Below are 16,689 nucleotides of genomic sequence, written 5' to 3'. Positions count from 1 at the left end.
CACTCCTACCATCAGGATGCCAGTGCCTGTACCTGCAGGGCTATGATTTCACTGGCATCACAGAGACATGGTGGGATGGCTTCTCACTGGAGTGTTGGAACAGCATGCCACAGGCTCTTCAGGAAGCCCAGGCAGGGAGAGCAGGAGGGGGTGTCAGCTGGAGTGGATAGAGTTCCACCTGGGGATGGATGAGGAGCTGACTAGGAGTTTATGGGTCAGGATTAAAGGGAGGACAGGGACAAGTGACATTACAGGGCAGTCTGCTGCAGGCTGCCTGACCAGGAAGCCCTTCTGTAGACAGACAGGAGCATCCTTGCAGTCACAAACCCTGGTCCCCCTGGGGACTTCAACCACTCAGATATCTGCTGGAGGGATAGCACAGCAGAGCATAATCAATCCAGGGGTTTCCTGGATCACACTGATGATAAATTCCTTCTCCAAGTGGCAGAGAAGCCAATGAGGAGGGGTGCCATGCTGGACCCTGCTCTCACCAGCAAGGAGAAGCTGGTGGGGAAGGTGAAGTTCAAGGGCAGCCTTGGCTGCAGTGACCATGAAATGTTGAATTCAAGGACCTCAGGGCAGTGAGGAGGGTGCACATCAAGATCAGTACCCTGGGCTTCAGGAGAGCAGACTCCAACATGTCTGAGTGATCACAATCTTCAGTTGTAATTGCAAGAAATAACAACATGAAGTGACTATGTTTTTGAACAATACAAACATGAAATTTTTACACATAAATATTCATCTAAAGATGACAAATGAACAAGTTAAAATATTATCATGTAAGAAGACAATTCTTTAATGGAACAAAGGGTCAGAATATCAAATTAGCTCTGGCAATCAAATAAATATTTATTTTTTGTTCCAGCTTTACTTTTACAGTTGATTAACTATTTCAAGGAGCAGGATACCAGTTCAAACAGGAACTTACTGTCTCTCTTTGAAGCTTCAGCATTACACTGAAGCTATCACACAGCTCAAAAATAAAATGAAATAAAAATCTTCTGAGCATTGCATACAGCAGAAAGTCACCTGGTGAGGGACTTGAGCACCCAAAAAATGGAATCACCAATAAAGCAGAAAGAAAAGGAAAAATCTTTGTATCTTTCCACTGGTTAGAGATGAAACTTATCTGGTATAACTAACCTGGGAGTGCTGCAATAGCAGATGCTTCTGCATTTGAAGGTGGAGAATCATTGGCAAGATTTGCACATGCAGACACATATGGAAGAGCAAGAAACTGTACAAATAACAATTGAATGGCACAGAGAGCTTTTCTAGGAAGCTTGGATGATACCCATGTATCTAGTGCCAAGTTCTTGCATTGCTGCTCATTTTCACAAACTCATCTAAAAATTCAATATACAATAGCAAAACCACCTTTGTAAAGGAAGAACAAAGCCAAAATAACATCAACTGTTCCTGCCTTCTGCATTTGCAGAACTCTAAAGAGAAGTGATTTGGACAAAAAGCAACCTTTTTCTTATAAAACAACACAATCCCCTCAGGATTTGACTAGATATAATTTTGTTCTAATTTCTTTTCCATTTCCTTTCATGACCTCAGTCAGTGCTTAGGGTAACTCCCCCTCTCTCTTTTTTTAAAATTAAATTGAGGATCTAATTAAAATATATAGTTCAAACGTTAAACAAAATGGTGCTGCTTTCGCTGTATGCCTGTCATGAAAGAATATGGAAGACAGAGAACTTGAAATAAAACTCTCCAGCAGGAAACTGCTACTATTTGCATTTAATTATTTATTCCTGCCAATATGGCAGAAAACCTTTTCTCCTTATATATCACTTTTTTGTAGTATTAGGTAACTCACAATAATATGACATTTACGTGCATTTTCCCAGTTAACTAATTTGCTAAAATATTCACAATTGAAATCCATAGAGAGAGGAGGAGACTCAAAGCAATTTAAATGTTCAAACTGGCATTTGTGAAAGCACTCATAGTATTTACTTGGATTTACTTTCATCTTTCCAGAAGTGGCCTGATTCCACCAAAAGGGCAGGGTAGAGAAGGGAGAGAATGCAATAAAAGTACATGCAAGATCACACCAAAAATAGGATTAATCCCAAACTGTAATGTATTTTCAGGTGAACTACACACTGAAAGAATCAAAGCTTTAGCCTTTCTACAGAAGGTGACCCTTGCTCAACCAGCTGATTTCAAGGCATCACAATCCTCATTTCAAGCACATCCATGCCCATGGCACATGCACCCTTGACCCTTTTTTTCCCAGACAATCCCTTTTTGACCTGCTCTGCCCACTAAGCCAACAACCTGACACCTCCCTGCTAGCAGCCCCTTGTTCAGCAGTCCCTTTGCATCCCCCTCTCATGCTGTCACCATTTCCCTACTGCTGTCTTTGCCCAGATGCAAAGCATCATCACTGTTTTGCACCACAAATAGTTAGCTTGTCTTTAAATGCAATGGGAAACTTTCAGGAGATGAAGCAGGGCAGTCTAGAAAAGTCCACACCCAGCTGGAACACCCATACAATGATTTGTCCTGGGAAGCAGGAAAAGTAGTTTGCCACAGGTTTGGTGAGTTTCTGTGGTGTCCCACAGCCTGTGTGCCATGAGCACCCAGGAGCTGTGACCACACCCTCCAGCCCAAACAGGGGAAGGGATTGGGAACAAAAAGGGAATGCAGAGTGCTGGACTTGAACTGGGAAGCACTAGGACAGAAGTTTTCCTGTTATACCCTCTGCCAGTGCAGCCACAAACTGAAGGACAAACAGAAAAACCAACTCACCCCAGCCAATGCAGAGATAAAGGCGGAAAATCCTCTGCTCGGAGAAGACGGAAAGTACCAGCAGGGTGTACAGGTACATGCCTTCCACCAGCAGCCAGTAGTAGTTTGCAGCCACACAATACTGCATCATCACAAAGACCAATCGGCAGCTGAGTGATTCCTGTGACAGAAAAGAGCACAGCCCAAAGTAACACAACTGGAACTGAGAATCAAAGGATACCAACACAAAAGACTGGCTTCTCTTTGCTCCTCAAAAAAAGAGCTTGCTAAAATCATCACATATTTCATTGCTGAATGGACAGAAGCCAGTAATAGGTGCTATGCACAGCAGACAGATGCTTTAAACAATATTACTAAAAAAAAAAAGTACGTTCTGTATTTTCCCCTCAATAAGCAATGGACTTGATTTTGAAAAGCATGAATAAAGATGAAAAGAACAAGTGAAAGGTACTATATCAACCACAGTCAGTAAATCTTTCACTTTCATATTGCAGTTGAGAATTTCTCTATTAAAAATAAAAGAGTAGATGCCGTAAGGTTGACTATTTGGCAAAGCAAAGGATATTTTCAGAGAATAGCAATGTTGCCCAGTGCAAATTTAAGTGCAAGTTCTTTCATAGCTGGTAAATTACAGAGATGATCAGTAGGGTTTTAGATACGTAAGAAACCTGATCATCTAATTAATATATCCATCAGACCTGATGAAATCACTGTTGAATAAACCGTGTGTAAAATCACAAAGTCTACGCTTTATGGAAAGAGGAAATGACTGACAATCCAATACGAACATTTCCAAACCATTTAAGATGTGTTTTACAATGTTATTTTCTGACAACTGACAAATTGCAGATGAGAAAAAAAATCAACCATCGTATGAGATTCACTAAGTCATTTTAGCACTTCTGCCTTAGGCAGTGTCAGAAAAAGATGGGCACTAAGGATGCATCAGGAGAGTTTGCCTTTAACACTCCAATTGCAGCAGCTAATGCTGGACCCATGTTTTAGAGTCACAAGAGCTATACAGATAATAAAGCTACCTTTCTTTGAGGTTTCAAGTACATTTTGCATTCCAAATCCAAATGGGGAAGGGCACGCTTTCATCACTATTTATAAAAGAGTTATATATCCTCTCTCATCAATTAGAAGTATTTAATTAGCCTATTCCTCCAAAGCTTTTCTAACTGCTTTCAAATTTGCATTTTAATCAGTTGTTTCCTTTTTTTCCTGTCATCAAGAGCTTATATAGAGATGACCAACGGCAACCAACTTAGCTGGTGGACAAGCAACTGACTAGACAGACAGTTCTATCACAAAAGTGCTGGCTTAGGAAAATAAATGTCCTCTTGTCACTGCTAGAAAGAAATAAAACTGCAGCATAGAGAGAAGATATGGGCATTGGTGTATGTACATATATGCATGTATGCAAAAAGATCAGCTTCTAGTTCCTCTGTCTAGTGGGGGTAAACTTCCCACAGGTAGAGAAACATGCCATAAACTAAAGAATTAAATTACCTGCTGTCATGCAGACACACCACAGTGATGACTCCCATATCCTAAGAACAGCCACAGTGCCTGCCCTTACCTGGAAGGCTATAAGTCCTTCCCACTGGTACTCCTGTGTGGCTGTGCTGTACATCCACTTCACCACCGAGTCTTTAATGAAAACAGATATAGCCCGGAGGATAAAAGAGGTGAAGAGGTTCAGGTGAATGTAATTCCTTGTGCAATGCAGATGTCTGTAAAAAGACAAATATTGTCACAATCCACTACCTACATAAAAGGTGCAACATCAGACACAGGACTGAGAGAGGGAACAATGAGCCCTGTAAGAAATCAGGAGACACCAGAGGAAATCCCATAACTTGAGAATGGCTGTAGGGATTTCACACTGTCTTTGGGAAGAAAATACTATCAAGGTAAACACATTCAAAACTTCAGCCCTCAGAGCCAATATTTGGGGAAAGGAAGAAGATAGGTGCGTTAAGAAAAAAAATAATTTCAAAAACTTAAAAAGTGTAAAATTAAAGTCATTTTCAGCAGCCTTATCTGAAAGGACTATAAAAGTCAAGTTCCACATAATGCTGAAGCTAATTGCTTTGAATTGACCCCAGTGTCACTGCTCAAGTTTACCTTGGCAAAGCTCAGGACTGGTGTGCAGAGCAGCTCTGGCTGTGCTCAAACCCACAATGAAAAAACATCCACCTGCAAATCACCCTTTGACAACAAGAGAAAAGTCTGTATTCAAATTGCCTTCTGGGAGAATTGTAAATACTTTCTGTAGAAGTAAAAGGAACAGATTTTTCACCTCTGCATTCAGAATTGAAAACAAAAAAAAAAAAAAAAAAAAAGGAAAAATCCTCTTGAATTTCAGCAGCCAGCTGCAAAGACAATAAAATTGCTACTTGTCAAAAAAAAAGCATGTTAAGGGATAGCAAAAGAAACTGCAGTCATGTAAATGTCATCCAATTGCAGAGTACTGCCAATATTTTACCAGCCTTATTCACAAACATTTCTCTCCCAGCTCTGAAAGGGTTCACACTTTACCTCAAAGGAAGTTACACTGGGTATGATTTTTAAGATGCCAAGAGACAGATGTAGCATATGGTAATGAGCAATTATTCCAGCAAAACTTTTGCAGTATAAACCAAACTTATACTTTAAATGTCTGGTTTTTACACCTCTATAAAATGTGGTAGAAAAATTGACTTGGACTGAAAGTTAGAGGTTTGCATTGAAGAACAACTTGTTTGCCATAGGTCAGATAGAATTTTCTGTATCACTTTTAAATCACAACTAATTTCAAAACTTACCTATTATTAATATTTATGTTCCTTAAACTCAATATTTGTTTGTTGCTACCCTTCAGAACTGCTACACATTTCGATCTGATTGAACTAGTTATGTAAATTAGGCAATTGAAGAAAAGAGGTCGCAAGTAGTTACTGATTATTTTTGCCACAGGCAATGCAAGTTATTCAAATTGTTTCAGTCATGAGGCTGTGGGCCTAATTCAGCTTCCACCACTGAAATTACAGACTTTCCTTCCATTTTTTTGGGAGGACACAAAATAGGACTCTAGAGAGATACTGTTTCCTCTGCTGTATCACCTTTAAGGACAAATATAAAATCTTGTACAAATTACAAAGTCCAAGAACTCCAAGAGGTATTTGCAAGTCATTGAATTTGATTTTGATCCCCATTTGTTGAGGCTGAGCTGCTCTGGGGATGTGAGCAGAGATTCCAGTCAGAATCCAGAAACTGAAAATTACATAGGGGTAAGTCCCTTATCTCATGAGATCCAGGACCAAGTTGTCTCCTGCTAAACCTAGACAGGAGAACACAAAATTGATTGATAGCATAGTTTTAACAAGACTCTTGGTACCTCTGATGTTCCTGGATCCTCACTTTCAAAATGAGAAGCACACACTTGTGTACACTTCTCCAGTCCTGCTTCATAGAGGAAGGGAAAAATGCTAAAGCATCACCCTACAAAAGTGAGGGCATCAAAATTCCCTCTCTGCTACCAGTCCTTGGTGACAAACTTTATCTTTGTTCCCTGACAAAAAACATAATTTCTTCTTTCCTTCATAAAGTACATGGTTGTGCTCTGTGACCTTTACATTTGGGCTGCTAAGATTATTCAAGAAGTGTCATTGATAGGTGAAGTGAAGAGAAAACAGTTATCCTGGGAGACATTTAGAGACTTCAAGACCATCTGGTGCTTTTTCAGAAAGGTCTCAAAGCTGCACAGGTACAACACATACAAATCATAATTATCACATGGCATTCACAGAGGGTGAGTATCTCTGGATTTCTGCAGTCGTTTTAAAACTTCCTTGATATTGTCCACCTATGCTTCTCCACTGGAAGGAGAACATTGCTAAAAAAGTATGGTTCAACATGAGAAGGCTTGCATCATTTCAGTTTTGGAAATTAGAAGTTAAAAGACATGACTGACCTTTTTAAATACATAAGGGAAGGGAAAAAAGGAAAGGGATGTCTTGCTAAAAGTAGAGCGGAGACACCAAGGCAAATTACCAATAACTGGCAATGATAATTCCTCACTCAGGGAAGGAAGTTCCTTAAGGATCCGAGCACTGAAGTTTCCTGACTTGATTTCAAATAAGAGCACCAGGACATGGAACATTATACTTTTTTAGGAAGCAGTCTCTTCAGGACATAAGAGGGAATGGGACCTGGCTGTAGGGATCAGCTTCCTGGCAGAGGGACTTCCTTCCCAAACAGAACAGAATCTCATTTTTGTCTTTTCTAAGTAACAGTCTCCTGTGCTCAGCACCCCCAAACTGAAGTAAAGCCTGGCTGGAATCAGAACATCTCTCACATTTACAGAGGGGAGAAAAAAAAGATTGCTATTAGAAGCTGAAGTTGTGTTTTGGCCTGGTGGGGGGTTTTGTCTTTTATTTATTTTTTTAACCAAACACACACGGTGCTTTGTGCAACCAAGAGTGCTTAAATTTTTCTATGCTCTGTTGAATTTGTAGGCATCAACCTAGATGAACTCAGTATGTCACTATGGCACACTGACAGCAATTTATTTCACTTTTTTATTTTATTTTCAAGTTTCAAATTAGACTCTCTTCATATTGCAAAAGAAATAAGAATTTCTGAAAGTCCTCCAAAAAAAAAAAAAAAATTATCAAAAATCCATTTCTGCACATCTTGCATGTAAGGGCTGGGATAAAGGTCAGAGATTTATGCTCTGGGTAATTCCAAGCAAAGCAAGGTGAAAATTTTTCTCCTAAATATCCTTGCCCATCTCAGACTTGTGCCTCATCTGCAAGGAGAGACCATGAAGGAACATTTGCATCTCTCTGTTTTACCACCTCTTTCAGTGGAAATTTCATGGAAATAAAAAAATTGCCTAACAAAATATTCCAATTAATTAAAAGTACCTGTTCCACAGGGGTAACTGCAAAAATTTGGCAATTTTGCTTGCACAAAGAAGGAATTATTTTAGGAAGGAATACAGAAGTGACAAAAGATAGAGAAATAATGAGGTGATGGAAGGAGGGAAAAAAATTATCAAATGTTTCTGTCCAAGTCTGATACTGTCATATAGAAAAACATAAAACCTTTAGTCCACTGTCTTCAAAACTTCTCCAGTTACCTGAATCCAAGAAGAATGGCAGTTGCTATTACAAGGGCAGAGAAGGAAAGAGCATATCCAATGGTGTATATGATGGACAAATTCAGGAGCTGTTCTTCTGGTGCATCCTGAGAGCATACAAAGAAGAAAAGAAAAACAAAAAGGTGGAGGGGGAAAAGAGAGAGCTCATGGCCTTCAGTTCTTTTCTCCCAGCTACTTTATAACTTTCTTAATGATAACCAGAAATCATTCTCCTACTTTCAAGTTTAAATGCACATGTCAAATCAGTCTTCCACTTTCCATATGCTCTAAAGAAATAAAAATTTAATCTTAATTCCTCAGCTGCTCCCAGGTGTTTGCTCAAATAGTTGGGTTTTGCAGCCTGGCTAGAAAAATAGATAATGTGACATTATTTCATAAAAAAGTTGGAAAGACATGAATTACCACACAAGCAAGTCTTAAAACTGATGGCAGGAAGCACAGACACAACTCAGACCTTCAGTAAAAGTGACTTGAGCACTTCAAGCAAATCTCCTTATTGTGATAATGGGGGGTCCTCATCTACACTTCAAAGTGCAACAATCCAGGTCCTGTTTGATGATTTGGAGGCAAAGCATGCCTTGCATTCACACAGCCAAACCCTTTTCTGCCCCCAAATAATCTGTCTTCTGCCTCAGCTATGCAAGGTCCTGGTAACAAACCACAGCCCAACAGCATCTCCTGACCTGGGTGTTGCTGCACTGTTTGACAGGGAGCAACCTGCTGCAGACCAGAGCAGTGAGGGCTCTCTTCAGATTCACTGAAAACATGATTATTGAGATCCTCGCTTGAAAACTCTGGCCAAAATCCTTATAGAGAAGAGAATTACTTGAAAAAGTACAGGCAGCTCTGAATTTTAAAACAGTCTTATTGCTCAGCCTTCAAGGCACATTCATATTCACTGCTTCTGTTCATCTCTAAGCACGAATCTTTATCTAAATAGACTCAGGGATTTTATTTCCCTTCTTCCAGCTGCTAAATCTGCAACTGACTCCTGAGACCTGTGCTGTACAAAGGAATCCATTTCCTGTACTTCAAAAAATTAGGCACAGTTATTCAGATGCACTTTGCACAGCCAGAAGGATTTAAGGTGAACATACAGGCTGTACCTCAGATTTGCTAGCTTAATACTTTAAAGGGAATGCTACAAAAGCTGCCTTGTGAAAAGGAAAATCTCTTCAATACCAAAGCTTAAGCAAACAGCTGAAACCTGACAATTAAAACATGTACACAGATGAAGATGACATTGTACACCTAAATTTATGAAGGTTCACTAACACTTTGGAATTTGTTTTATTTATTTGTAATGTATTTGTATGTATTATTTATTTGTAATACAACACATGACAAACTTATAAAAACAACTTTTTTCCCACATGCCAGATGTATAAAACAAAATTACTATGGGGCTCTATATACATTAGCTGGAAAACCAAACATGGCTGTTCACATTTCAGGGAGTGACACCACGTACAAAGGTTTCAGATTCCAGATCAGTTCATGAAAAATTGGAGGCAGGTGCCAAATGAACAACTGTTAACATTAGGTATCTCATTCACTGGCATGTCCCAACACCGCTCTGGAAGAAATCATAATGGCTAACAAGGAAAAATCAAACAACCAGGCTTACACTTAGCATTAAGACAATGTGCTTTGGTAGCATAGCACAGACCACAAAAGGGACAAGGAATAAGGCTGCAAGTCAAAGGAAAAGGTTAAAATTCACACATTTGGAAAACAGAAACTCTTTTTCCAGCTCCTCCTAGTCTATTTATTTCTTCTGAAGAATGAGGCACTGAGCAATGGAAACTACAGAGGGCATATATCCTGCAGCTCTTGGGAGTTTGATAAACTTAAACTGTTTTGACTAGGTAATGCACTGGTTCCCAGTACCCCAGGACAGAGAGTGTGCACTCAATTTCTGTGAGGAAAAGCATCACCCTTGGAGGCTCACAGTAGTAGTGGTATCACGTGTCATGGGAACGCACACAGTGCACTGGCTGACGCCAATGGCTGTCAAAAATCCTCTGAAAATCCCTCTGCTCTCCTTCATTTAGTGCCAGGCATCTCAGCTCCCTGCAGAGTAAAAAGCAGGAGGGCAAGAAAATAACACTGACAAGCCTAATTCCATCGCCCACAGAAAATGAAGGCATAAAGACAAAAAAACCACAAACCTTAAACAAAAAAAAAAAGGAAGGCACTGCCCCATGCCCAAAGGTGGAAAAGCAAATATCCTTCAGTTCAGTTCATCTTAATCACCTTAATAGCTGCTAACAAGACAGAGCAAATGGTCCCTATTACAATGACGTGACAATGGAAAAAGGCAAAGCAATAACAGCAGGTCACTCCTGCAGTTGAGCTCCTTGCACTGCACCACAGCTGGGATGACCTAAGCCACTTCTCCTGGCTCTCACGTACATGTAAACGTGCTCTCATCTACTCTCCATGTTCCCTCTGTTGAGGAAGAGACTTGATGTCCCTCTCCATTAGGCTCACTGAGGTGAGTCAGTCAAGATTACTTTGACAGGACAAAACCGCGTGGGCATCAACAACTATTTTCTTCCTCTCTTCTGCTTCGTCCTTAACAACAGCAGCAAGGGGAGGGGGGAAATGGGAAAAGCTCTTACCTGGTCAGAGGGCTCACACTCAGACAGGTTCCTCCAGGGCAGGGTTGAATTCTCCTTCAGCAGCCAGGTCCCCTCCGAGGTGCAGAAGCGGTACACCTGCCCATGCAGCACTGCCAGGAGCAAAGTGAGCCACAGGGTGAGCGGGAGGAGAGCCTGCTGCACCGAGGGCAAGGCTCACACAGCATCTCCAGCGTGGCAGGGCAATGCTGCACCTGCTCCCTGCCTGCCCCCAACACTGCTCCTTGTCCCCAGGGCCCTGGAGCACCTGCCAAGGTATCAGATGGCACCAGGACACGTTCCAGGACAGTTGCTGATCGTTCCACAGTAACAAGAGACTGAAATAATTGCTGCCATCTTTGGATTCTACAACGTGCATGAATTCCTGCTCACTAGAATATTAGATTTTGAAACATACAAATTCTAAGAATGTTAAGTTTTAGCTACAGATTTTATGTGGAAAAGAAGGTGCAGAAAGACTTAATATGCTTTTTAGTTTCTGAAAGCATGCAGACCCAGAGAAACCTCAGAGCAGGTACACTAACACAAGCTTCCCAAAATGTAAATGCTTATACAAACATCTGTGCTACAAAATGAAGCCATAAATCTTTTCCTAAACTACCTATGTGCTCTTTCTATTCCCTCTGTCTACATGTTTGAATAACAAAATTAGCAATAAATGAAACACCTTTCTGGAGCAGTTAGCTGCTTGATCTTGTAAAAGCAAGTACATTGAAATGGCTCCTAATAAAATTATGCCAGACTGAACCTCCAAAAGAAAATCTGCAAAGGGAAAGCTCCCTCATTACTGCAAACTTGAATCATTAGAATTCGGCATTTCTGTTCAATGGGAAAATTTTTAAACTTATTTGAAATTCCAACAACCCAACAGGTTATTTGCATGTTAGCTGACAACTGGTAATCTGTTTGATAATTGTCAGCAGCAGACAACTAATAGGTACTCTAAGTAATAAATATTTTAATAAAAACAATATAGACAATTATATTCTAATAAGCCATTTTTAATGAGTATACTAAATGATACCTGATAATGGTTCTGGTAGGCACAGCCTATTTGGTTTTGTAATTGCTATACTGAATATATCAGTAAGAGATAACATAAAGATGGTATAAAAATTAAGTTATGCTTGTGGAGGTTTTTTCTTACTATTAAGGGTAACTGTTCACATGAAAACAGAAGGAGAGATTAGGCATAGCATCTGCAACACACATTCAGAGCCACTAACTGCACCTACTCTCATTATCTATGGCCAGTGACAACCACTTCCTTAGGTCAGGGTATTGCAATGATGTTGTTCAAGGGTAATTAAAATGCTTATTTAGGAACACCAGGAATAAAAGAAAGACTAGGGAAAACATGGTTCCTCTCAGGAAGGATAGGGGAGACCTGGCTGCAAAGGACACAGAGGAGACTGTGAGGTACTCTTTTTTTTGTTTCAGCCTGGAAAAGAAAAGGCTCCAGGGAAACCTTACAGCACCCTTAGAGATGCTGAAGGGGGCTCTAAGGAAGCTGGAGAACAGACCTAGATTATTTATTAGAAATAAATTCTCTACTGTAAAGGTGGTGAGTCACTGCAACACGTTATGCTGAGAGGCTGGGGATGATCCCTGCAAGAGTTCAAGACCAGGATGGATGGGACTTGAGCAACCTGGCCTAGTGGAAGACATCCAGTCCAGGGCATGGTGGTCTGAGCTAGATGATGTTTTCTTTCAGGTCCCTCCCAACCATTCTATGAATATATTAAGGATCTTACACATCATTCCCCCTCCCACTCCCCCTTAGGATTAGTGGTCAGCAACTTGAAATAAGCCATTCAAAACACCTGTGCAAAAGCAGCCCAAGGAATTTTGTCTGACTGCCATTAGATGAGCTCTAACCAAGTATTAGAAGACAAAGTTATGAGAAATAATCTCAAAAAACAAGTAATTTTACTATATTCCTGGGGAAAAAAAAAAAAAAGAAAAAAACCGCTTCCTGCTAAAGGAGAATTAATTAAAAACTAGCAAGAAAAAACCCCAAACCACATCATTATTTCACATTTTCTGAAACTCTTTGTGAATTCCCCACCCCCCGCCAGTATTTCTTAGTGACAAGGTCTAATTGGGACAAATGCTTAGCTTCAATATATTTATTTTCTCTCCCAGTCATCATGACACACTTTAATTTTCTTTTTATTGATAACACTTTTTAAATAATAAAGAGGAAAATCTAGTGTATCCTGAAGCCTGGCATATATCAGAGAATTGAAAGGTTTACTGTAAAAGAAACATGGAATTTGCTATCAGACAGAAAGACAAGGCAATTCATTTAGATATGAAGAAAAAAAAATAATGTAATGCTATTACACTGGACAGGAACATTCCTGGCACATATAGGAGGCACAAATGCTCAAAGTGGATGGTGCTTACAGACTTCTAGGTAGTCACATGCCAGCTGTGGCATGTTGTCATAGACTCAGTGATGGCAAAAACAGAGGTGATCAGTGCAGGACTCAGAGGCAACTGAACACCAGCTGGGCTATCCGTACCCAGGAAGAGCATTTAAAATATAAAAGAACAAATCAAACAAATTCCAAATAGATGAGACTGCACATCACAGTGTGAAAGCCTAAACACTTGGTCTATGGAATAATTTATTAGCCAAAATGCTTATGAGATGGAAAATGGTAAAAAATAGAAAACTTCCACTTTGAGGTACCATTGAGATTCTAGTTGGTACATGGGACAATGCTCACGAAAGAGGTGAGAGAGTGCAGAATGCAGGACATGAAAATAACACAGGGCTGATGCACTGCAGGCAGCTAGTTACTCTCAGAAATGTGAAAAGTCTCACTGTTGTGATAATAGAATGCTTTCAGTAATGTGTCAGACTCTCCATTACCCACCCAGCATCACTCTGTGGAGCTGTGAAGGGCTCAGAAATGGATAAACACCACACACAGGAGACCCTTCATGCCCTGCAGCTTGGCCCATCCAACACCAGCACCATGCAGGGTCTCCCAGACAAACCCAGCCCAGGGGTGCAGACACCTCTGAGCTCTGTGTGAGGTCTGCCCTTGAAACAGAACCCTCCCAAACTGCATCAGCCCATGGCCATCCCTGCTTTCTCCATCCCCAGAAGCAGAAGGCAAACAGCCTCCATCTACTCCTCCTCTGGGCAACAGGCTCAGTCACAGGCATGCCCAAACACAAGAAAGGCTGCTAAGGACTGATAGCTCAGAAGAGATTCACCTGAGCTGAGTGCTCTTCCCCAGCCTTGCCTCAGTGACATGAGGGACAGAGTAAAGCCTCTACACCAGAAAATCTCCTCTGGTATATTTCTCCAAAATAACCAATATAACTATGGAGACTTCAGATCTTCTCATATACAAAATTCCCATCTTTGCTTACTGACAGCAGTTCCAACAAAGTTCAAGGAATCCACTAGCCTTTAATGAGGAAGGTTTTGACTCAAGAATTGCAAGTGCCTTTCCATTCTTACTGCTCAGAGGAAAGCACATGGTTTGCAATAAAGCTAGCTAAAAAAATGTTTTACAACAGTTTTTTCAGATATACGTTTTATGACTCTCTCTGCACAGGTGGTCACAGCTTAAGATGGCAGAGATCTTCAACCTCCTAAAAGAGATGAAGGGACAGTATATGTACACATCCTGTCTTTGCTGAGGGCCTGGTCCAAAGCTCACTGGGAACCTCATTTCCTGCAACTTTCATGTGATGCCATTGCTGCAAAGAAAATCAGTTATTAATAGACATTGAGGCAAACTCACAGTGACATGCTAAGAGGTGGCCTGTGTGCCATGACAGACAGAAGGCACCCACGCAGCTTCCCCCGCAGCTGCTGAGCAATTCCAGCTTCTTGCTTGCAGGTGGTTTACTCAGAGGCAGTTCACATTTGTCCATGCCTGAATTCTGCAGTGACTCAGGCTCTCTCTTACCTTCAGTGCAGTCAAAACACCGAGTACACAAAGACCAGCATCAGTTCTAACAGACCAGAGAGATGAACAGTATTTTTTTAAAGTTTCAGGGTGGCTCTTGCCTCCTTGCTATCCTGCAATACCTTTTTCCTGTACTGTTGTTTTCTGTTACCATACAGTCAATGTTTCAAATCATTCCACTATATTCTAGAATTGGCTATCATCCTCTGAAAATAAACAAATCCACACCCAGTGGATAGGGAACCTGATCTTACTTACCTTTTAAGTGTAAAAAGTTGCAAAATCTCTGGAACACCAACTTAACGGCACGAGTTTATTTGAACAGTGTCAATCACATCTCATTAGAATTACATGTTAAAACATGGACTGATGCCCAAAACTCATTCTCTGTAAGCTGATAAAAGGTAGAGAGTTAGCACTGGAGTTAATAACATCTATCTATTGAACCTGTAAATCAAATCAAATCCCAGAAGTAGCTGAATACTTTTACATATGGAGATTATGGGAAAAAAAACCACACAGACCTTTCCTTACTAGCCCAACTTTTACTAGAAATGAAAAAAATCAAACGTCTTCTCTATTTGAAACAGCCAACTTCATCTGCATTTTACAACATCAGGGTGTCAAGGTCAGTGTGACATTACTCACCCAACTGTCCCTGAGGATAAACTGGAACATTATTCATTGTAAAAATAAATTACAGCATGTCCTAGCCAATCAATTCTATTCAGGCAGAGAGACGAGAGAATGAGAAGAACAAGAGACTGCAGTTTTGTCTGCCTGCTCTGTGTCAAGCATTACAGACCCGTCCTCTGTTAAAACCCATTCTCTACTTCCAGCAGGGGAATTGCTTTGGAAAAGGTAACAATTTCCTCCATAAAGCAGGGACTCTGCAGTATGAGAACATCACTACAGCCTTCAAGACAGACTGGCTTGTTCCTGAAATGAGCAACCTGCCCTTTAATGGGTACAACAACTTATCAGAATTTAGGAGGTTGCACCCCCATCAGCAGCTCTGTTCAGCTATCACTTGCTGTGACTTGGGCAATGCTCTCCTGAAAGGAATCACTCTTGGCTGTAAAAGCTACTGCTAAGTGTCACTCAGCCCCAACCCTGGTGCTGCTTTCTGCAAAGGCATCCTAAATCCAGGATTCATGCCTAGGAGCATGCAGCTAAAGCCATAAGGGAACAGCCTGATCCTGCAGCCTCCAGGGAGCTGGAAGAGCCCCAGCCTGCACCACTGTCCAAGAACCACATTTATCAAAATGCTCCTTTGTGCTGGGCTTACCACCACATCACCTGAAATTATATTACCTCAACAGGCAGTTTAACTACAGGTACTTTATTTAGTATTCTTTCCCACCATTCCTCTTCCCTCATAATGTATTAGCCATCTCAACTCCTTTGCTTTTGTAATAACATAAAAGAGAAAAAACCAAGCCTGCACTTGCTCACTTGGATCTTCCCTTGCACTATGTAAAAGTGGCTGTTAGGTAGGTGCAAGCTCATGTCTGTCTCTTGGTAGAAGTGTGAATGCATTTACTTTTCTTTTTCCTCTTGTTACTCTTCTTCCTTGCAGTGTTTTGGTTTTGTTGTTTGGTTTTTTTTAATTGGAAAAGACTGGAGGGATTCTTGGATCTTCCAAGATAGGAGCTATTGATGAAGAACATTCACAATAGGGATGTTCGAGTCTGTTTCCCCACCTCTCACCCAAACCACCAGAACTTGAGGGACACCTGACATGACCTTATGCAGACCTAACAAATACCTTTACATGGTGCAAGGGAAGATCCAACCAAGCACAGGCCATGCTGCAGGCTGCACAGACACCCTGCATGTCCTAGAAATTCTCAGTGCCAGCATCCTCTGCTTTGCCATCACAAGCACAAAGTCACAGACACTGCAGGTGGAGGTGATGCTGTTTGGCATCACCCAAGGAATATTGCCTGCATATAAATTCTTATTTAAAAGCATTCCTTTTGAAATTACATTAGCACAACAGCACTAAAGATTCAAAAATTAGGAAGTGTTAAGCTAAAGCTACTTATTATATGAGCTCTAGTTCTACCCAATAAAATTGTTTCTACATACACAGCTATATTTTTTTTCATAACAGAATCCATGATTTTATTCATGACATAGAACAGAGGGAAAAAATTTAATATGAAATTACTCATTCTTACTACAGTAAGATGAA

The 16,689-nt window shown here is 40.7% G+C and overlaps 1 protein-coding gene across 1 annotated transcript in view; it reads right to left on the bottom strand.

Moving 5' to 3' along the window:
- GLP1R (glucagon like peptide 1 receptor) overlaps nt 1-16,689 on the bottom strand; it is a 77,678-nt gene that overhangs the window by 19,675 nt on the left and 41,314 nt on the right. Inside the window, exons 4-7 of the mRNA XM_056488208.1 lie at nt 10,540-10,649; nt 7,895-8,001; nt 4,349-4,502; nt 2,767-2,926 (exon numbers count right to left, since the gene is read on the bottom strand). Of these exons, the coding sequence (XP_056344183.1) occupies nt 2,767-2,926; nt 4,349-4,502; nt 7,895-8,001; nt 10,540-10,649 (531 nt within the window). The remainder of the gene's footprint in view (nt 1-2,766; nt 2,927-4,348; nt 4,503-7,894; nt 8,002-10,539; nt 10,650-16,689) is intronic.

The sequence above is a fragment of the Oenanthe melanoleuca genome, chromosome 3 (assembly GCF_029582105.1).
Source record: "Oenanthe melanoleuca isolate GR-GAL-2019-014 chromosome 3, OMel1.0, whole genome shotgun sequence".
Lineage (NCBI taxonomy): Eukaryota > Metazoa > Chordata > Aves > Passeriformes > Muscicapidae > Oenanthe > Oenanthe melanoleuca.
This window is presented reverse-complemented; position numbering and strand designations above follow the sequence as displayed.